The following is a 20,354-nucleotide window of genomic DNA, read 5'->3' as shown; positions in this document are numbered from 1 at the left end:
GCTCCTATGTACACGAATATAACTACTATAATACTGCCCTTATGTACAAGAATATAACTACTATAATACTGCTCCTATGTACAAGAATATATCTACTATAATACTGCCCCCTATGTACAAGAATATAACTACTATAATACTGCTCCTATGTACAGGAATATACCTACTATAATACTGCTCCTATGTACAAGAATATAACTACTATAATACTGCCCCCTATGTACAAGAATATAACTACTATAATACTGCTCCTATGTACAAGAATATAACTACTATAATACTGCTCCTATGTACAAGAATATAACTACTATAATACTGCTCCTCTGTACAAGCATGTGGTACCGGGTAAGAATGAGTCAGACAGGTAGCTGGTTCAATCTCAGTGCATGCTCATGTGACTATATGTGTCAGCCACAGTCATACCAACTGACTTTTATTTTCCAAATACACGGTACTAAAAAGGAATGCAATAGGCGGGGTTTAAGCAGTATACGTCTAGTGCTCAGTCCTTCTGATTCGTCGGACATCTCCTGGTGGATCCTCCTTTTCTTCTCATTCCTTAGGTTTCGACTTCAGAAGAAATGAAACTTAACTCTTTAAACACTGAACTAAAATGAAGAATGAACACTGGCAGCCATCTTTAATACAATTACATTTGCATTAGCAAGGGAAAACTTATTGTTTCACAGTATAAAATATAAAAGTACAAAAAAGTATATAAGAAAATATATTTTCACCTTGACACTATAATACTGCTCCTATGTACAAGAATATAACTACTATAATACTGCTCCTATGTACAAGAATATAACTAATATAATACTGCCCCCTATGTACAAGAATATAGCTACTATAATACTGCCCCATATGTACAAGAATATAACTACTATAATACTGCCCCTATGTACAAGAATATAACTACTATAATACTGCTCCTATGTACAAGAATATAACTACTATAATACTGCTCCTATGTACAAGAATATAACTACTATAATACTGCCCCCTATGTACAAGAATATAACTACTATAATACTGCTCCTATGTACAAGAATATAACTACTATAATACTGCCCCATGTACAAGAATATAACTACTATAATACTGCCCCCTATATACAAGAATATAACTACTGTAATACAGCTCCTATGTACAAGAATATAACTACAATACTTCCCCTATGTACAAGAATATAACTATTATAATACTGGCCCTATGAACAAGAATATAACTACTATAATACTGCTCCTATGTACAAGAATATAACTACTATAATACTGCCTCCTATGTACAAGAATATAACTACTATAATACTGCTCCCTATGTACAAGAATATAACTACTATAATACTGCCCCTATGTACAAGAATATAACTACTATAATACTGCCCCTATGTACAAGAATATAACTACTATAATACTGCTCCTATGTACAAGAATATAACTACTATAATACTGCCCCTATGTACAAGAATATAACTACTATAATACTGCCCCTATATACAAGAATATAACTACTATAATACTGCTCCTATGTACAGGAATATAACTACTATAATACTGCCCCTATGTACAAGAATATAACTACTATAATACTGCCCCTATGTACAAGAATATAACTACTATAATACTGCTCCTATGTACAAGAATATAACTACTATAATACTGCTCCTATGTACAAGAATATAACTACTATAATACTGCTCCTATGTACAAGAATATAACTACTATAATACTGCCCCCTATGTACAGGAATATAACTACTATAATACTGCTCCTATGTACAAGAATATAACTACTATAATACTGCTCCTATATACAACAACATAACTACTATAATACTGCTCCTATGTACAAGAATATAACTACTATAATACTGCTCCTATGTACAAGAACATAACTACTATAATACTGCTCCTATGTACAAGAATATAACTACTATAATACTGCTCCTATGTACAAGAATATAACTACTATAATACTGCTCCCATGTACAAGAATATAACCACTATAATACTGCCTCATAGGTACACGAATAACACCACTAACACTTTCATCCTTTTTTTTCTGTATCACAAGGAGCGTTTGGCCCAGTTGGCCCGTGAAGATGCGGAACGGGAGGTGAGGGAGAAAGAGGAAGCTCGAAGGAAGAAGGAACTTCTGGATAAGATGGAAAAGGCCAGAAACGAACCAGTCAATGACTCTGACATGGTGGACAAAATGTTTGGCTTCCTTGGTACCACCTCGTCGCTGCCCGGGCAGGAGGGGCAGGCACCCACTGGTTTTGAGGTACAGTGTAATGTTTTCCCCAATATTGTGGATTTTGAGAGGCCTTCACATCACCATGTGGGTAGAGGCAGAGCACATAATGAAGTCTGAGGTGGTCTGTGCCCTATCAGTATAGGCGGATGTGTCTGGAGAAATAGGTGGCGGCACACTTGTTTGGTTCTAAGAACATCAAAAACGCGTTGGGTTTTACTGATTTCTGCTCTTCTTTCATCTCATCTGTTCCCTCCTCGCAGGATCTAGAACGAGGGCAAGGAGAAATGGTGGTGGAGGATTTAGATGAGGCTCTGCCTCTCCCCGACGAGGAGGAAGAAGACCTCTCCGAGTATAAGTTTGCAAAGTTTGCCGCGACTTACTTCCAGGGCACCACCACTAACACCTACATCCGAAGACCCTTAAAGCAGCCCCTGCTCTATCATGAGGATGAAGGCGACCAGCTGGTATGTAGTATTCACTCCATTTTATTCACAATGGACCCGATACATTATTGCTTTTGCGCCTGTTTTTTGTCTGGTATTTGGTGTTTTTCACCTGTTTTACTTTTGTGCCTTATTCTTTTTTTATTTTCCCCTTAATTAAATTCTCCTTTATACATTTTTCTAATTTTCCATTGTGAGCGAGATTGTTTGTTTTCCAGACGTTTGCAGCCAATTCATAAATTGAGATGCCAAATTTTCATGCAAATATTCTCCAGTTTCCCCCCTTTTAGTGATGTTTATGTAATTTTTTTGCACACATTTTGCAATGTTTTAGAGGGACATTAAACTTTTTGTGCTAAAAAGTCACAACAAAAAGGTAAAAGACAAAAATGTAGAGCATTTGTGATTTTGCGCAAAAATTCTGGAACTGCGCGCACTGCTTTTAAGAATTTGGCGCAAAAAATGTCAACGAATACCACAAGATAAAAAAAAAAAAGTGACTTAAAAGAACACATATGATAAATTGGGCCTTATGTATCCAGATATCCCAGTACCAGTAATATTACTGGGGGACTTTATGTCCTATGGTTGTGGTGGGTGAACGACTCCTGTGTTACATAGCCGACTTCTGCTTGTAACAGCAGCAGCAGCAGCCGGAGCAGGCTCAGATCGCTGCTGTTTAACCATTTATATGTTGCTGTCAATCACAGAAAACGAAATGTAAATGCCCAAGTTGCCGGTGCGCACATGCTTAAGTTTAAGTCATCTAATGGGAACAAGAAACACGTTAAAAACTTTAAAAAAAAAAGTTTAAAAAAATAGAATAAATAAAATAAAATAAAAAAAATAAAAATGAAATCACAACCTTTTAAAATTTTAAGAAATTTGGAAGAGAAAAAAAAGAAACATATTTGGTATTGTCGAGTCGGTAAAAGTCTGGTCTATAAAAAATTTTTAATGGTACGTCAAATGTGGGAAAATGCAAAATTGATTTTTCAGTCACTACATTTTCCTAAAAAAAAAAAAAAAAATGAAATTTGAAATGATCAAAAATGTCATATTTACACCAAAATTGTATCAATAAAAAATGAGTTCTGCACACAATAAAGAAATCCTTATTCCTCCCCGTGGATGGAATAATAAAAAAATCAGAATATGAAGACAAAGTTCAGTATTTGTTTTTGACCGCTAAAGTATAAAAACCCGTATAAGTTTTGCGTCGCCGCAATGGTACTGATCTGAAGAATCATGTCGGCCACAGGACGGACACCGTAAAAATAGAACCTGAAAAAGGCAGGATTTTTTTTTTCACAATTTTACTAGACTTGTTTTTTTTTTCCTGCTTTTCAGTAATCTTCTAGTAAAGTGAATATTAGCATGCAAAAACTACAACTAAAAAAACACCAACACGCCAAATAAGACAAAATAACTCCATAACTTTTGCTATATCATATACTGAAAAATGAGAAAAAAAATTCTAAGTGTAAAAAAAAATATATAAAGCACCAATTATTTTTTAGGATTAGCTTTACGGCATACAGGTAAAAAAAAAATGACATGGTACCATGATTCTACATATCAGTACGATTATGGTGATACCAAATTTATAAAAAAAAAAATTATTTCACTGATGTAAAAAAAATTCTGAATGTTTGGATTGTATCATCATTTTCTGACACCTGTAACTTTTTATATATATTTTTCCATTGATGGAGCTGTTTGTCATTTTTTGCTGGTTTTTTTTTTTTTTTTATGTCGTTTTTATTGGTGCGCTTTATATATTTCTTAGGGAAGGCGAGGTGATGGGAAAATAGCAATTCTGTTTTTTTTTTTTTCTTTGCTACAATGTTTAGCTAATGGGTTAAATATTAGTGTTATATTTTTAAATTACCCAATATGCTGTTTTATTTTTTTTTGTTATTAAAATGGAAGGTCAGTGATTTATATTTTTATTTTTTTATTATATTTTTATTCTATATTGTTATATATTTTTATCATGTAAAAAGGAATTTTCTTTGTTTTACATATTTTTCGAGTCGCTTTATCTCTTGCAATAAAATACTTTAGATTTTTTTTATCAATATACTTTAAACAAATATATATGGGTATATATAAAAATTAATATAAAAATTAATATTTGTGTCTTCATTTCCCAGGCCGCTCTCGCTGTGTGGATTACTATTCTCCGATTCATGGGTGACCTTCCGGAACCAAAATATCACACGGCCATGAGCGACGGGAGCGAGAAGATCCCGGTTATGACAAAGATCTACGAAACCCTGGGGAAAAAAACGTATAAGAGGGAGCTGCAGGCTCTGCAGGGTGAGGGGGAGGTAAGACATGGTCGCCCAAAATGTAAGCAGCGTAATTAAAGAGTATTCCCATTTCCAAGATCCTATCACTATATATAATAGGTGTCAGAAGAATAATGTTAGCAAATACCTCCAATTACAAATGTAGTATAGTTCTTCTGATTCACTATATTGCTTACCCCATGTGCAGGGCATTGCAGTAGTTTAGATATCCATGGCTACAACCACTCATGTAGTGACAGTTAGTTAGTTGCTAGTGGTCGTAACCATGGATACCTAACATACTGCAATGCTCTGCAGATGGGGTAAGCAACACAGCTAATCAGAAGAACTATGCTACATTTCTATTGGAGCTATTTGGTAATATTATTGCTATACCTACTACATATTGGTATAGAATCTTGGAGATGGGAATACCCCTGTAAGGATAAGGGGTATTATACGGGATTGTTCCAGAATGAATTTATATATTTTGAATTTTGATTATTTTTTAGACAGGTGTGCCACCAGTTTTTTTTAACTCCTTTAAACAGTGCCTCCCCGAGGTCTCCTTTCTATCACTTTGCTACCTATAACTTATTTTGCTGCTTTCGGCCTGTGGGAGTGTACTAATACATTCCTGTGCAGGATGCAGAGGCAGCGCATGGTATAGCGACTACCAAAACTAGAAGTTATGTGGTTGATAGGAAACGTTTAAATGAGTATTTTCCTTTCGAGAACTGGGTATATTTCCATAACTTCCTACAGCGATGGCAGTACCCCTTTAAATCCCGCACCTTTACAAGGGGCATGCCAGCATTACTTCTTCATATCTCTTTCCCTCCTTGTAGAGTGGTCAAATCGACAGCCTGAAGAAGAACAGCGTCCGCCACAAGCTGGTGTCACTGACCCTGAAGAAAAAGTCCAAGTTAACGGAGGAGGTACAATACATGTCTATAATGGGTCCATGGGCTCTCCGCAGTGCCGTCCACGGAGCACATGGACCAAATATACTGTTTTCGCTTGTTTGAATGAATCCCTAACAGGCAGTGGTGTCCAATATATGGTATAAGAAGCTACTACTCCTGGCATATCTGCTTTTAAAGATGGCGATGATCCGGGGAATGGTCACCGTAGGGGCCAACATTATATGGGAGCTCTCGTAGGATAGGCGCCCCATACCCTTTCATCACTCCATTTCATTGATATTGGACAGGTCACGAAAAGACTTCACGACGGGGAATCCACGCTGCAGGGTAACAGCATGCTGGAAGATCGGCCCACCTCGAACCTGGAGAAACTCCACTTCATCATCGGGAATGGCATCCTGAGGCCGGCGCTACGGTCAGACCCTATTTTTTTCTACTCCAATCACATCTAAAGCTGCAGAAAAATAACAAAAATTGTCTGCCGGTTGATCCCAACTGCCTACCCCATGCTCTCAGATTTTAATGCTTTGCAGCTCCGGATGTGACTAGACGACAAGACACGATTCAACTTTTTTTTTTATGAGCCCCCATCCGCAGAGGTGACGGGTTCACAGCGCCCCCCTCATAAAGGGATCGTTAATTTACATTATCCCTCACAATTAATAATGGATTAGTGTTGGCGCCTGTAGCAGCTGTTGTGCGCACCTACCACCTGTGTGATTACAGTATCGCTGTCAGCGCAGCGGCATTAATAAGTGATGGACACGGAAGCCTTTACATGCAGCTTACTGACATTTTATTTTTACTTTGTTTCCATGGACGGTTATAAAAAGGAATCTAACGAACTTTAAAGCGCTGATTCATCCTCACTCATCACACATAAAATATTAACCCCAAATCACTCGCTTTATATCCCACCCCTTGATCGTGTCTTAAAGGATAGGGACACCTCTGAGACAGTTTTTTAAAATTATTATTATTATTATTATTATTAATAATAATAATAATAATAATAATAAAACGGGTCTAAAACTAATTTTTGCACTTGGGTTTCATTACAAATATTGCACCGTTTGCCCTATAGACTTTGCGTTGCTCTGTCCATTGCTGGCTGCACAATGAGTTAACTGAGAATCGATCAGTGAGCTCGTTTCGATGAAGAGTATATCAATATTTTACATAAGAGATTTATGATCGGATGAAAGTTCAACCCAACTTTGATGTGGTCCGTGGCTATAAATCAAGCTAAGAGGAGCTCATTAATATAGAAAAGAGTTACAAACTCTGCAGTCACAAAGAGCTCACTGATGGACCTTTAATTAACTAATTTGGGAGCCCACAATCTGCAGGGTAACAATCTGCTTTTCATAGCCAAATGGGGCTATATTTTTACTGAAACCTAATTGCAAAAATATATATATATTTTTTATATTTTATATTTGTAGCCCAAAATACAAAGTGTCCATATTTATTTAGCTGACCATACACATGTAATGGCTGTCAGCCGGCAGTGTGTCTAGACAGTAGGCAACAGTCAATCAGGTGCACTGCCGCTAAAATTTTAATGGGAAGAAAAGTTCTCCATTATGCCCATCGTTGGGGGTCCCAGGAGTCGAAACATCACCGATCAACAAGTTATCACTTATCCTGTGGACACACAGAGAGGATGAAATCTCCTACACTGTGCCGTGGCCGTTCTTGGGTTCCGCAGCTTAGCTTCTTTTGAAGTGAATGTAATCTGAGCTGCAGTACCTAAGAATGACCACTACACTGTGTACGGCGCTGTGCTGTTCTGGGTTCGTACACTGTGTGCATCCCGCCCCCGAGGGAGCTACAAAGAGCTAATCGATGGGGTGTCCGGAGTTGGACCTCCATAAACTGATATAAATGAGCTAGGCTTATTATTAAAGTCCAGATTTAACTTGTTATGATGGTTTTGATCCTTATATTAGATGACCTTTTAATTTTTCTTTTTTTTTCTGACCCTGCAGGGATGAAATCTATTGCCAAATCTCCAAGCAGCTTACCCAGAACCCCTCCAAAAGCAGCCATGCCCGTGGCTGGATTCTCATGTCTCTGTGCGTGGGATGCTTCGCTCCCTCTGAGAAGTTTGTCAAGGTCAGGGCGCAAGAAATTCCATTATATTCGCCATCGACTTCTGCGTAATGCCATAGTGGGGGTCTTTAATTTAGATGGTTTTTACTTCTTGGAAGGGTCCCTTGATGATAAGCTGTCTGTCTTGCTAAGAGGACCAACGATCAGCCACAATCCATGGTGAAATGTTACAGTAAATGTTTCTCTACAGCACTCCCGCAGGGGAAATGACGTATTACACAGTGTCCTCGGGTCGGGTCCTCCAGACAGAGAAACGGTCTTTATAAAAGATCTCTTCTCTGGCCAACATTTATCAAAGCTCCACCTCTCCATAATTCTAAGACGTCACACCTGAAATGTAATTTTTGGCGCAAGTTACGCCAGCGCAACTTTTTAAGCATAGTAATACATCTTTCCATGTTCAGTAAGAACTGGAGATCAATGTGTCTCACAATATTGCAATTTTATTTTCTGCGCACCTTACGACTTTTTCATTTTCACTTCTCAGTTTTACCGAGAGTAGAAATTTGCGTGAATCATGACATAAATATAATTGTCCATCGTCTTATCAGAAATCAGTCATGAACTGAAACCCCGTTTTTTGTCATTTTTTCACATTTGGTTTAGGGAATAAAAAATGGTGTCAAACCTTATGGCGTAATAGGTCAAAAAAATCGTAAATGGGCAAAATCGCAAAGATAAATTTGTTTATGACTTCCATGTTATTTTTTTTTCAGTACCTTAGAAACTTCATTAATGGGGGACCCCCAGGATACGCTCCGTATTGTGAAGAGCGATTGAGAAGGACGTTTGCCAACGGCACCAGGACGCAGCCCCCCAGCTGGCTGGAGCTTCAGGTGGGCTTCCACAGAAATAATTGGGTGTTGGACACAAAGATACCAAATATCCTTGTTTTCATTTTTTGAATTGGGAAAAGTGAGGTGATTCAAACTTTTATATTTTTCATTTTTAAATATTTTTTTAAACTTTTTTTTAATTTATTTATCTTTTTAGTCCCACCTTAGTTGTTTGATAATATTCACTACGCAATATGTAGTAAAATTAATTATACAAAGTCCTGCGTGGGAGTACAAAGATGGCGGCAATGACAGCCTCCTGTAGCGTAGACCCCCAACTGTGATTGCTACCCATCAGTTCCCCATGATTGCATGTAGACTGATTACTTAAATTACACGGTCACAAATGGTTGACTGGTTAAAACAGCAGCAATTGGAGTCCGCTCTGATTGCTGCTGATAGCGGAAGGCTGCATATCCCAGCTGGTACCCACCAGGTATGGAGGGCCCTGAGTCCACTCCATACACCCATTTATACATATGTCACTGGACTTACGGATTAAAAATTTCACCCCTTCAGGTGCCATTTATGCAAAAGGGTTTGATTTTTCATCCGTGAAGAACAAAGACCACAGCTCGGCTTTTCAGGCGCTATCCATTTTTTTTCCTCGCCACCATGTGAATGGCCAATCTGCATAAATGGGCCGGAATACGTCCTGTAATGAGTTTTTCCCCCAAAACAACAAAACAAATAATGGATGAGTGAATAGCCCCCAATAACATGATTGATACGGCATGGGGACTTCCTGCCTTATCCGTGATCTTTCCTGTTCTTCTGACCAGGCCACCAAATCCAAAAAGCCGATCATGCTCCCTGTGACGTTCATGGATGGAACGACTAAGACCCTCCTCACGGACTCGGCCACCACAGCCAAGGAACTCTGCAACTCGCTGGCCGACAAAGTCAACCTGAAGGACCGATTCGGGTTCTCCTTGTACATAGCCCTGTTTGATAAGGTACTTGGGATCCACACATGCTAAATACCACCATGCAGTGTCGGGTCACCGCAGAGCGGGGATCTGGACGAACTTTGCCTTATTCTATGGTTTTACTTTTGCATACTTTACAATCTTTTAGCCTAAATCCTATGATTTACATACAACACGTTCAGTACTAGAAGGGGCCTCACGTTTATTTTCTTCCGTGTCCTCCAGGTGTCCTCGTTGGGCAGTGGGAACGACCACGTGATGGACGCCGTATCTCAATGCGAGCAATACGCCAAGGAGCAGGGGGCACAGGAGAGGAACGCCCCCTGGAGGCTGTTTTTCAGGAAGGAAATTTTCACCCCATGGCACAATCCTACGGAAGACAATGTGGCAACCAATCTTATTTATCAGCAGATTGTGAGGGGGGTGAAATTTGGTGAATACCGATGTGACAAGGTGAGTACAGATCTTACATTAACGATTGGATTGTTACGTGTCTCTGTGATATGGTCCTATGATAACACTGCCGGTCCTATGTTACGGAGATCCTACGTTTTCTTTAAGAATGCAGGATGTTAGTGATTTCAGCCATTTTGCTCCCATCTGGTGGCCGCTGGACCAGGGTCTGGCACCAGGAAGATGGGGGTAGTAGCGTCCACGTAGAGGAGGGATCGACCAAACATCCTGAGTAGTATTGTCATTCTTGGATTATGCTGTGATACCCACATTGGATCTGACATTATCCACATGTGATTCCTTTTCTTAATGGATTCCTGTCCCACTGTTAGGAGGAAGATCTGGCGGAGCTGGCGTCTGAGCAGTACTATGTGGACTACGGTTCAGAGCTGATAATGGAAAGACTATTAAACCTTATACCGTCTTACATCCCGGACCGAGAGATCACACCGTCCAAAAACGTGGAGAAGTGGGCCCAGTACATAATTGCAGCACACAAAAAGGTGAGCCAGCCCCTGCTGAAATATGTAAATATATGCAAATATAAATCTCCAACTTCCCACCCCCTAGGAATCCACAATCTTAGCAATGTCTTAAAAAGAGCTATTCGCATCTTATAAAGTGATGACAGTAAATGGCTTTCTCCCCTTGTAGGGTATTTACGCCCAGAGGAGATCTGACGCACAGAAGGTGAAGGAGAACGTGGTGGATTTTGCTCGGTTTAAGTGGCCTTTACTGTTTTCTAGATTCTATGAGGCCTTTAAGTTTTCCGGTAAGTAACCAGATATGATTTAGGTTACCCCAAGCATACATTGTTCAGCACTATATAGTTTTTTTAATCTAAAATTATTTTCCAGATTTTTAATTCTGATGTACAGACAGTCAAAGTTGCACCAAATTTATTAAGGGGTGTACACCTCTTAGGAAATCTGGCACATCGCACTCCTCCATGCTTTAACACCAGTCTAAGTAAATCCAAACCATAATTTTAAATAATCTTAAATATTAATGTTCCTGCAGCCACCACTAGGGGGAGCTTACTGCATACAATGTATACACTGAACTCACTAATCACTCAGTATGCAGGGAGCTCCCCCTAGTGGTGGCGGCAGGAACTTTAATATTTTATATCAACGTTTTGTGTTTCTGTTCTTCACCATTTTCATGATCTTTGCTTTTAATCTGTTATCAATAGATTCAAAAAGCTTTACGCTTTACTGTTTATCCTCAGATATAGCCTAATACTGCTCACAGCTGAGGCTTTGTTACAATTGTATCCCGTCTAGACATTCTAGGGATGTAACTACTTGAATTACATGTACATGGAGGTGATGATTTAGTGGCCCTGCTACATATTATGTATTATCTTGCAATTTTTAGGACCCAGCCTTCCAAAGAATGATGTGATTGTGGCTGTTAACTGGACTGGGGTCTACTTTGTCGATGAGCAAGAGCAGGTTCTTCTTGAGTTGTCCTTCCCTGAGATCACAGCCGTGTCCAGCAGCAGGTGAATACAAAAATATTATTATTAAAATATTATTATCCCCATAGAAATCAATGGATACTGAAGAAATATAGACTGCCTCTGCATTTAGGGGGTTTGTCCACTACTACAGGACAGACAGGCCATCTCTGAGAGAGATGGGGAATTAGGACTCACAGGCTTTCTCTATGAATGGGAGAAGGAAGCAGGACTCACAGGCTTTCTCTATAAGTGGGCATTGGAAGCAGGACTCACTGATTTTCTCTATGGGAGAGTGGAGTATGCAAGACTCACAGGCTTTATCTTTGAGTGTAATTTTTATTTTTGAGTGTAGGTTTTTTTTCTATGAATCCTGGGAGCAGATAAACTGCTTTTTAAATGAAAGGTCTAAATTAAATAATGGAAAACTATACATCCCTGTACTCAGCCTCTCCACCTCTATATACTGTGACGCCTTCAGATAGAGAGTCCTTACTGCACTATATTAAAGGGAACTTTTTATGTCCTTAAACACTATTAATCTGCAGATATATGATCAATCTGCAGGCTCATAGCGTTCTAATGCTGCCCAACCTCCTTACTGAAAGTGCAGCTATCGGGAGAAAATGAACTTCTATCCTCCCAGAAGCCGCCGGCTTTTAGTCATGGGGGCGGTGCAGGGAGTGGTTACAGTCATCACTCACGGCATTGTAAGTGGCAGCTATAAACACTCCCCAACACTTTCATTGACATCTGACTCTGGACAATTGTGCTGCAAAGCGAAATGACACTCAAAGTGCAGGATGTGTTTATGGTCTTCACTCACAATGCTATTAGTGATGACTATAACCACTCCCTACACCAGCCCCATGACTGAAAGCTGGCGGCTGCCAGGAGGAATAAAGTTAATTTTCTCCCAGGAGCTACATTTTCAGTCTGGCAGCCAGACAGCAAATTAAACACATATGTTTTCAAAGACAAGATGAAGCTGCATCTGAACATGTTCTCCGATTACCCCCTTTCATTGCGCTGTCCTATAGGGGAGGTAAGCTGCAGGGGCAGAGCTTCACCTTGGCCACTATTAAAAGTGATGAGTACACCTTCACCTCCAACAATGCCGAAGATATCCGAGATCTTGTGGTGACCTTCCTCGAAGGGCTGAGAAAACGATCCAAGTATGTGGTGGCTCTTCAGGACAATCCAAACCCTGGTAAGGCGGGATCTGTATGAATGCTTCCTCCATCAATGTAATGCAGCAGATTTGTGTTATACGAGGCAGCAACTTAAAGTGACGCTACACCCCAGACTGATGTTGGAAAAAAATCATTGTAAACTCTTGACATCTAAAACAATGATGAGAGGCATTCCAGTCTAAGCAAGTGTGAGATCAGTGAAGAATCGGGAACTAGTGTCATTCGTTCTCCTCTGGGTTATTGCTGTAGGCATTGAATGGAGCGGCATGTTGCGCGTGCTTTCTGCTAATTCATATAGAGTCTATGGTACTACCACAGCCCTGGACTATCTTCGTCAGAGTCTAACTTATATGTAGCTGCTGGGCGCTGGGGCACCCTGATGCACCTTTCAACTCCTTTTGGCAGCAGTCTGATGCCAGCAGAGAATGGCGCTGATTATATAGGGTTTATATTGATTGCAAAATGCATTTTCAGCATTCAGCTTAAGGGGATAGGCACCTAGGGAATTCAACAGGATTAATAAAAAGACCAAGGCAAAGGTGCCCATTATCATTTTCAAGTTCCCCAATAAGGGTCTGTATAAGGAACACATTGTGTTTGATACCCAAAAAAAAACAAGTAATATTCGGTACTCAGTCACTAAATTCATCTGCCTATACAATCTGATATTATATTTCTGGTTTATTTTTTGGAATTTATAGCTGGAGAAGATTCCGGATTCCTTAGTTTTCAGAAGGGAGACCTGATCATCCTGGACCAGGACACTGGGGAGTCCATCATGAATGCTGGCTGGGCCCATGGCTATAATGAGAGGACAAAGCACAAAGGAGACTTTCCAACGGAGATTGTGTATGTCATGCCAAGCGTCACTAAACCCCCCTCGGAGATTGTGGTAGGTTCTTACCAAAGTCTTCAATTTATCTGGCGTTCCTTGATTGATGCTCATTTCTTCCAGGGTAGTTTCATAAAAGGATGCTACTTATTTTCTGCACAAACATATTAAAACAATAGAAAAAAATAAATTTATAGTCACTTTTTTTACTATTGGCCACTGTTGGAATATGTTACGTGCCCATTGCGGTCCCCTTAGGAGTCCATTAAGGCCGTATGACAATAGACTTATAGAAAATGCGCCCTCATAAAATGACATATTATAAGCATATTTTTTTCATTTAAAGTGTTTTTTGTAAATTTCTTTGTTACTATTCACATAAAAAAATCTTAAAATATTGTACTTTTTCCACTAGAGGAGGCACAGTAGGCTGACACTTTCTGTTTTTATGTAACTCACTTGTCAGCTTTGCCCTATAGACTGGGGCAATATAAACAGAGAGATCTCATTTCCATTGAAGTGGAAAAGGTGTTTTCCAGGACTTCATCGATGATCAGTCTGTTGGATAGGTCATCAATATTAGATTAGTGGGGGTCTGATATGCAGCACCCCCAAAGACCATCCTCCATAAAACGAGTGTAGCAGCTCCCACAGGCTGATTGGATAAGGTGCCTGTAGGTGGTATATGTCACATGTATATTGTACATTGGGAATGTGAAGAGTCACTGGTCTTAAAGCCATTTTCTGTTGTCCAGACACTGGTGACGATGACCCCAGACCAGAAGCAGGATGTGGTGCGGACGGTGCAGATGACCACCCTGGAGCAGGAGGAGAAGGTGAAGCCGTACACTCTGGAGGAATTCTCCTATGATTACTTCAGGTTAGGAAGTTGCACTGCGACCAGGGAACACTGTGCCAACCATACCTCCGTAACATTGCAGGCTTTATAAGCGGCCCCAATAACAATTCCAGGCACCATACCTTCATTACAGTCAGCCAAAAAAAATCCTCAAAATAGTGCCCCCTACACTCACCATAGAGTTGTACGTCCCACCAACTGCCTCCCATAACCTTGCCAGTCACAATACATCCACTGCAGTGGTAGTTCCCGAAAAAGGAGTAAAAATATGAATGGGGTCGATTGGACTTCCAGCATTATTCGGGTTCTGTGCCTGAGTGTTCATAATAAAACTGTCTTCCTGCAGCCACCACTAGGGGGAGCTCAGTACATAGGAAAATATACAGCTGTCATTGTAAAAACTGCAATACACTGAGCTCCCACCAGTGGTGGCTGTAGGAAAAACTAAGGAAGCAGAAAGAGTTTAGAGCAGGAAGGGGGTTAAAAGTATTAATGGGGTCCTTTGGGCTTCCAGCACTGTTCATGCTGTGTGCCAGTATGTTGCCCCCCTCCTGAATGTGCATAATAAAACAATCTTCCTGCAGCCACCACTAGGGGGAGCTCAGTACATAGTAAAAACAACAAAGCACTGAGCTCCCCCTAGTGGTGGCTGTAGGAAAACACTAAAGGAGCAGGAAGAGTTTAGAGCTGGAAGCCCCCTGGCAGAGGTTTGGACTGCCTCAATAGATGGTGCATACCCCAGTCTAGGACATCAGGTACCCGAAATGCAGAACTGTCCCACAGAAATAATTTCAGATCATTGCTGTCAGCAAATAATTTCTCTGACTTTGTCCTCAGGCCGCCACCAAAGCACACGCTGAGCCGCGTGATGATCACCAAGAACCGAGGGAAGGACAAGCTCTGGTGTTACACCCGGGAGCCCATCAAACAAGCGCTCCTGAGGAAGGTGCTAATGAGCGACGAGCTCTCACAGGAAGCCTGCATGTGCTTCATCGATATCCTTTCCTAACTCAAAAGACTAGAAAAAATCTTAAAGGGGTGGTCTCACCTTCCAGCCCCTCCCTCATCCCACCTGGAAACTCCCACCTGGGGGAGGAATAAGTGTAAGCCCCATCCCTTTTCAGCTTAGGTCACCGCCAAAATTGCTCGGACTGTTTCCGAAAATTCGGGACGATCCGAGACAGATGGCGAGTTTGGTTCTCACCTATAAACTAGGGTGTCTTACAATGGACATGTCCTTTAAGGGGAGAGCTAAAGCGCCCATATAACATAGAGACAGACCACCTGACTGCCGTTGGGCCCTCTTTTGTGTCTGCCATGGGAACCATTACCCCATATACTCAAACTGTGCATAAGGACATGGGTGCCGCTACTGAACCCAATATTCCTTGACGTGACCCCTGCACCCATGCTGAAGTATATGGGCGACTACCCGTCCAAGCGCATGCGCTCAGTCAACGAGCTGACAGATCAGATCTTCGAAGGTGCCTTAAAAGCCGAACCTCTGAAGGATGAGATCTACTGTCAGATCCTCAAGCAGCTGACGGAGAACCACATCAAGTGAGTGTCTACAGCCGGTGCTTCACCAGGGACTGAGGATTTGGACAGTTTTAACCCTAAATCCAAATTGATGGAAGGGGCTAAAAAAAGTTCGCATTTTCCACTACTTTAAACACTAGCGATCAGTGGAGGAACCTGGGAGCAAGTGTTTGATTACCCTGCACTGCCCCCACAGGAGAAATGAAGTATTACAGGGTACTCATTGAAATCAATGTAATGGACACACGTGCCGGGTCCTCCAGAGCTATAACGGGGGTCACTGCTCTGAAGATCCCAATTTTCACTGAGCGATGACCGACCATACCTGGTGCCACTTCATTCATTGTCTACGGGACTGATGGAGATAGGCGGACACAGTTAGGACAACCCCTGTAAATGATGCCACTAGGGGGATTCTTTTTAATGCTGAACATTTCGTTTTAGGTACAGCGAGGAGAAGGGCTGGGAGCTGCTATGGTTGGCCACGGGCCTCTTTCCACCCAGCAATATCCTACTGCCTCATGTACAGAGGTTTATACAGTCCAGGAAACAGCATGCGTTGGCTGCAGACTGCATGCACCGACTGCAGAGAGCACTTCGGTAAGTGCTACCCATGGAAACCACCATGCAAATATGGAACCAGACTTAGGTCGCCGAATGTTCCCATCTACTGGGAGCACTGGAAAGTTTCCTTAAAGGGGTTTTCAGCCTTTTTCTTTAACTTTACATATGGTTCCAGTGTAGTAAAGAAATAAGAAGCAGAATTTATTTACCTTCTGATTTCTGGCCGCTCCTCCTGCCATGTTCCCTGCATTTCTTCTCTTTCATCTTGGTTTGCATGTGACCGCTGCAGCCAGTCAGTAAACACAACGATTGGCTGCAGCTCTCAAGTGCCAACCACAACGGAAAAAAAGAAGAGACCGTCGGGAAACACGGGCAGCAGAACGGAGGAGCAGTGGACAGTGGAAAAGTGAGTGCATTTATTTTTTTTCCTACACTCTAAAGTTAAAGAATGAGGCAGAAAATCCCTTTATAAGACATATTTTCTGATTTGTAATTTGTGGATTGCAAAATATAAAACGTATCTACCGTCTATTAATATAATATTTCTGCCTCTTCCAGGAATGGCTCCAGAAAGTATCCACCACATTTAGTTGAAGTGGAGGCCATTCAGCATAAAACTACCCAGATATTTCACAAAGTGTACTTCCCTGATGACACAGACGAGGTGAGTAACATCTAGTAGGATCTGCAGATATAGGCTGCCTTAGGCCTCGTTCACACGGTCAGGATTTTACATCAGTATTTGTAGCCAAAACCAGGAGTGGGTGATAAATACAGAAGTGGAGCAGATGTTTCTATTATACTTTCTCCTACGCCTCATTGGGGGACACAGGACCATGGGTGTTATGCTGCTGCCACTAGGAGGACACTAAGTAAACACAGAAAGAATAGTTCCTCCCCTGCAGTATACACCCTCCTGCTGGCTCTCAGCTCCTCCCCTGCAGTATACACCCTCCTGCTGGCTCTCAGCTCCTCCCCTGCAGTATACACCCTCCTGCTGGCTCTCAGCTCCTCCCCTACAGTATACACCCTCCTGCTGGCTCTCAGCTCCTCCCCTGCAGTATACACCCTCCTGCTGGCTCTCAGCTCCTCCCCTGCAGTATACACCCTCCTGCTGGCTCTCAGCTCCTCCCCTACAGTATACACCCTCCTGCTGGCTCTCAGCTCCTCCCCCGCAGTATACACCCTCCTGCTGGCTCTCAGCTCCTCCCCTGCAGTATACACCCTCCTGCTGGCTCTCAGCTCCTCCCCTGCAGTATACACCCTCCTGCTGGCTCTCAGCTCCTCCCCTGCAGTGTACACCCTCCTGCTGGCTCTCAGCTCCTCCCCTGCAGTATACACCCTCCTGCTGGCTCTCAGCTCCTCCCCTGCAGTATACACCCTCCTGCTGGCTCTCAGCTCCTCCCCTACAGTATACACCCTCCTGCTGGCTCTCAGCTCCTCCCCCGCAGTATACACCCTCCTGCTGGCTCTCAGCTCCTCCCCTGCAGTATACACCCTCCTGCTGGCTCTCAGCTCCTCCCCCGCAGTATACACCCTCCTGCTGGCTCTCAGCTCCTCCCCTGCAGTATACACCCTCCTGCTGGCTCTCAGCTCCTCCCCTGCAGTATACACCCTTCTGCTGGCTATCAGCTCCTCCCCTGCAGTATACACCCTCCTGCTGGCTCTCAGCTCCTCCCCTGCAGTATACACCCTCCTGCTGGCTCTCAGCTCCTCCCCTGCAGTATACACCCTCCTGCTGGCTCTCAGCTCCTCCCCTGCAGTATACACCCTCCTGCTGGCTCTCAGCTCCTGCCCTGCAGTATACACCCTCCTGCTGGCTCTCAGCTCCTCCCCTGCAGTATACACCCTCCTGCTGGCTCTCAGCTCCTCCCCTGCAGTATACACCCTCCTGCTGGCTCTCAGCTCCTCCCCTGCAGTATACACCTCCTGCTGGCTCTCAGCTCCTGCCCTGCAGTATACACCCTCCTGCTGGCTCTCAGCTCCTCCCCTGCAGTATACACCCTCCTGCTGGCTCTCAGCTCCTCCCCTGCAGTATACACCCTCCTGCTGGCTCTCAGCTCCTCCCCTGCAGTATACACCCTCCTGCTGGCTCTCAGCTCCTGCCCTGCAGTATACACCCTCCTGTTGGCTCTCAGTGAACCAGTTCTTGCTTAGTGTCTGTAGGAGGCACTTGGGTCTGCTTTCAGACCCCACCGTTTTTATTTTAATTTTTGATTTTTTGTTCTATTTTTTCCTTTAACGGAGCGAATGGGGGCGACGGATCATTTCTAGGCTCCGATCTCCCCCGAACCATGAACAGGCAAGTACGTGGAGCGTCCCTCGCGTATCCTTTCCTGCTACGTTGGATGCCAACCCTGAGCTCACCTTACGGGCGATGGTTCCTTCGCGTTCCGATCTCCCCCCTCCATAGCAGGCGACCACATGGAGTAGCCCTCCATCTACCTCTCCTGGAGCCAGGTGCATAGCCGGACATGATATATTTGGCGTCCGTGCAGCCCCCCTCTGCATCACCACTGATATAGCGGATGACGCATGGCGGCAGAAGCTCTCCACCCCCTCCCTGACTACGGCGACGGTGGATTGAGCACCGGCCCACCGCATCTACCGTGAGTACACTGCGGGGGCCGAGGCACTAGGGGGATCCTGGTCCCCGGGGTATGGGAGGTCCGCACCTTAAGCCTGTGTCCGTGGGTGGTCCCTAGTGCGGTGACCCCACGAAGGAGTGCAGCTAATGATGGCACTAATAGCGGTCGCGGCGCTGCAGGCCGCAACCGCAGAGGGAAAAAAAAACCACCTTAATTCAGGCCGGAGTTTTGTCCATGCCCACCGGCTGTTAGCCCCACCCACTTTTCCTGGCGCTTCTCATTCTCTGTGATGAGCTTCCCACTTGGGACACCCACAGCCCTGATGCTGCAGCACTGCTCCAGCGTTTCCTATCACAGCGTCAGGACTAGCGTTTTTCTCTGCCTACACTGCGGACCTGCCCTGGGGACTCAAGACACAGGACCTGGATAAGCTGCAGACACATAGCTTAAGCCTTCCCCTGCTAGTAAGCGTTTTCCTCCAGGCTTTACTATGTCTTAACCAAAGCCCCACAAAAAGTCTGGGAAAACCCACACTGTATTTTTTGCTGTATGTACCTCTTGTAAGGTATCATTACCCCGGGGTCACAATACTGTGTTATGCACAGCTTGTGAACCGGTGACGGCTCAGGAACCACCTGTTGCTGATACTGAACCCAGTGAGCCTAGTCCCCCTGAGTGGGCTACCTCCCTTACCCGGTCTATGGCATCCCTGGCAAAAGCGTTAGACTCGTTCCGAGACCCTTCCTCTAACCAGGGCACTAATACGGACGACGCTTCTGATGGTCAGAACCCCTCGTACTCCAGGGGTCGTACCTTGCCAAGGAGTTCTCACTCTTCCAGGAAAAGGACTCATGTCATATCCCCAGACTATCAACGGTTTTCGGATTCTGAGAGCTCCATTTCTCGCTCCCCTTCCATTGGGGCTAGTAGAGAACCTGTTTCAGAGGACGATTCTGATACGTCCCTAGATCAGGAATTTCATCACGATCAGGAGACTCTCGACTCTCTAATTGAGTCAGTGAATAAGGCTTTGAGACTTGAGGAGGAACCCTTATCTAAA

General features: G+C 43.1%; 1 protein-coding gene across 1 annotated transcript in view; it reads left to right on the top strand.

Moving 5' to 3' along the window:
* Window positions 1-20,354, top strand: part of MYO7A (myosin VIIA) — a 285,017-nt gene that overhangs the window by 206,905 nt on the left and 57,758 nt on the right. Inside the window, exons 25-43 of the mRNA XM_077298716.1 lie at window positions 2,079-2,288; window positions 2,522-2,725; window positions 4,861-5,037; window positions 5,847-5,936; window positions 6,212-6,339; window positions 7,916-8,042; window positions 8,756-8,875; window positions 9,658-9,831; window positions 10,030-10,257; window positions 10,590-10,760; window positions 10,912-11,029; window positions 11,638-11,764; window positions 12,760-12,929; window positions 13,614-13,804; window positions 14,500-14,624; window positions 15,441-15,598; window positions 16,010-16,163; window positions 16,587-16,742; window positions 17,265-17,370. Of these exons, the coding sequence (XP_077154831.1) occupies window positions 2,079-2,288; window positions 2,522-2,725; window positions 4,861-5,037; window positions 5,847-5,936; window positions 6,212-6,339; window positions 7,916-8,042; window positions 8,756-8,875; window positions 9,658-9,831; window positions 10,030-10,257; window positions 10,590-10,760; window positions 10,912-11,029; window positions 11,638-11,764; window positions 12,760-12,929; window positions 13,614-13,804; window positions 14,500-14,624; window positions 15,441-15,598; window positions 16,010-16,163; window positions 16,587-16,742; window positions 17,265-17,370 (2,934 nt within the window). The remainder of the gene's footprint in view (window positions 1-2,078; window positions 2,289-2,521; window positions 2,726-4,860; window positions 5,038-5,846; window positions 5,937-6,211; window positions 6,340-7,915; window positions 8,043-8,755; window positions 8,876-9,657; window positions 9,832-10,029; window positions 10,258-10,589; window positions 10,761-10,911; window positions 11,030-11,637; window positions 11,765-12,759; window positions 12,930-13,613; window positions 13,805-14,499; window positions 14,625-15,440; window positions 15,599-16,009; window positions 16,164-16,586; window positions 16,743-17,264; window positions 17,371-20,354) is intronic.

The sequence above is a fragment of the Ranitomeya variabilis genome, chromosome 3, assembly GCF_051348905.1.
Source record: "Ranitomeya variabilis isolate aRanVar5 chromosome 3, aRanVar5.hap1, whole genome shotgun sequence".
Taxonomy (NCBI): domain Eukaryota; kingdom Metazoa; phylum Chordata; class Amphibia; order Anura; family Dendrobatidae; genus Ranitomeya; species Ranitomeya variabilis.
The sequence above is the reverse complement of the archived record's forward strand: the minus strand, read 5'-3'. Positions and strand labels throughout refer to the sequence as shown.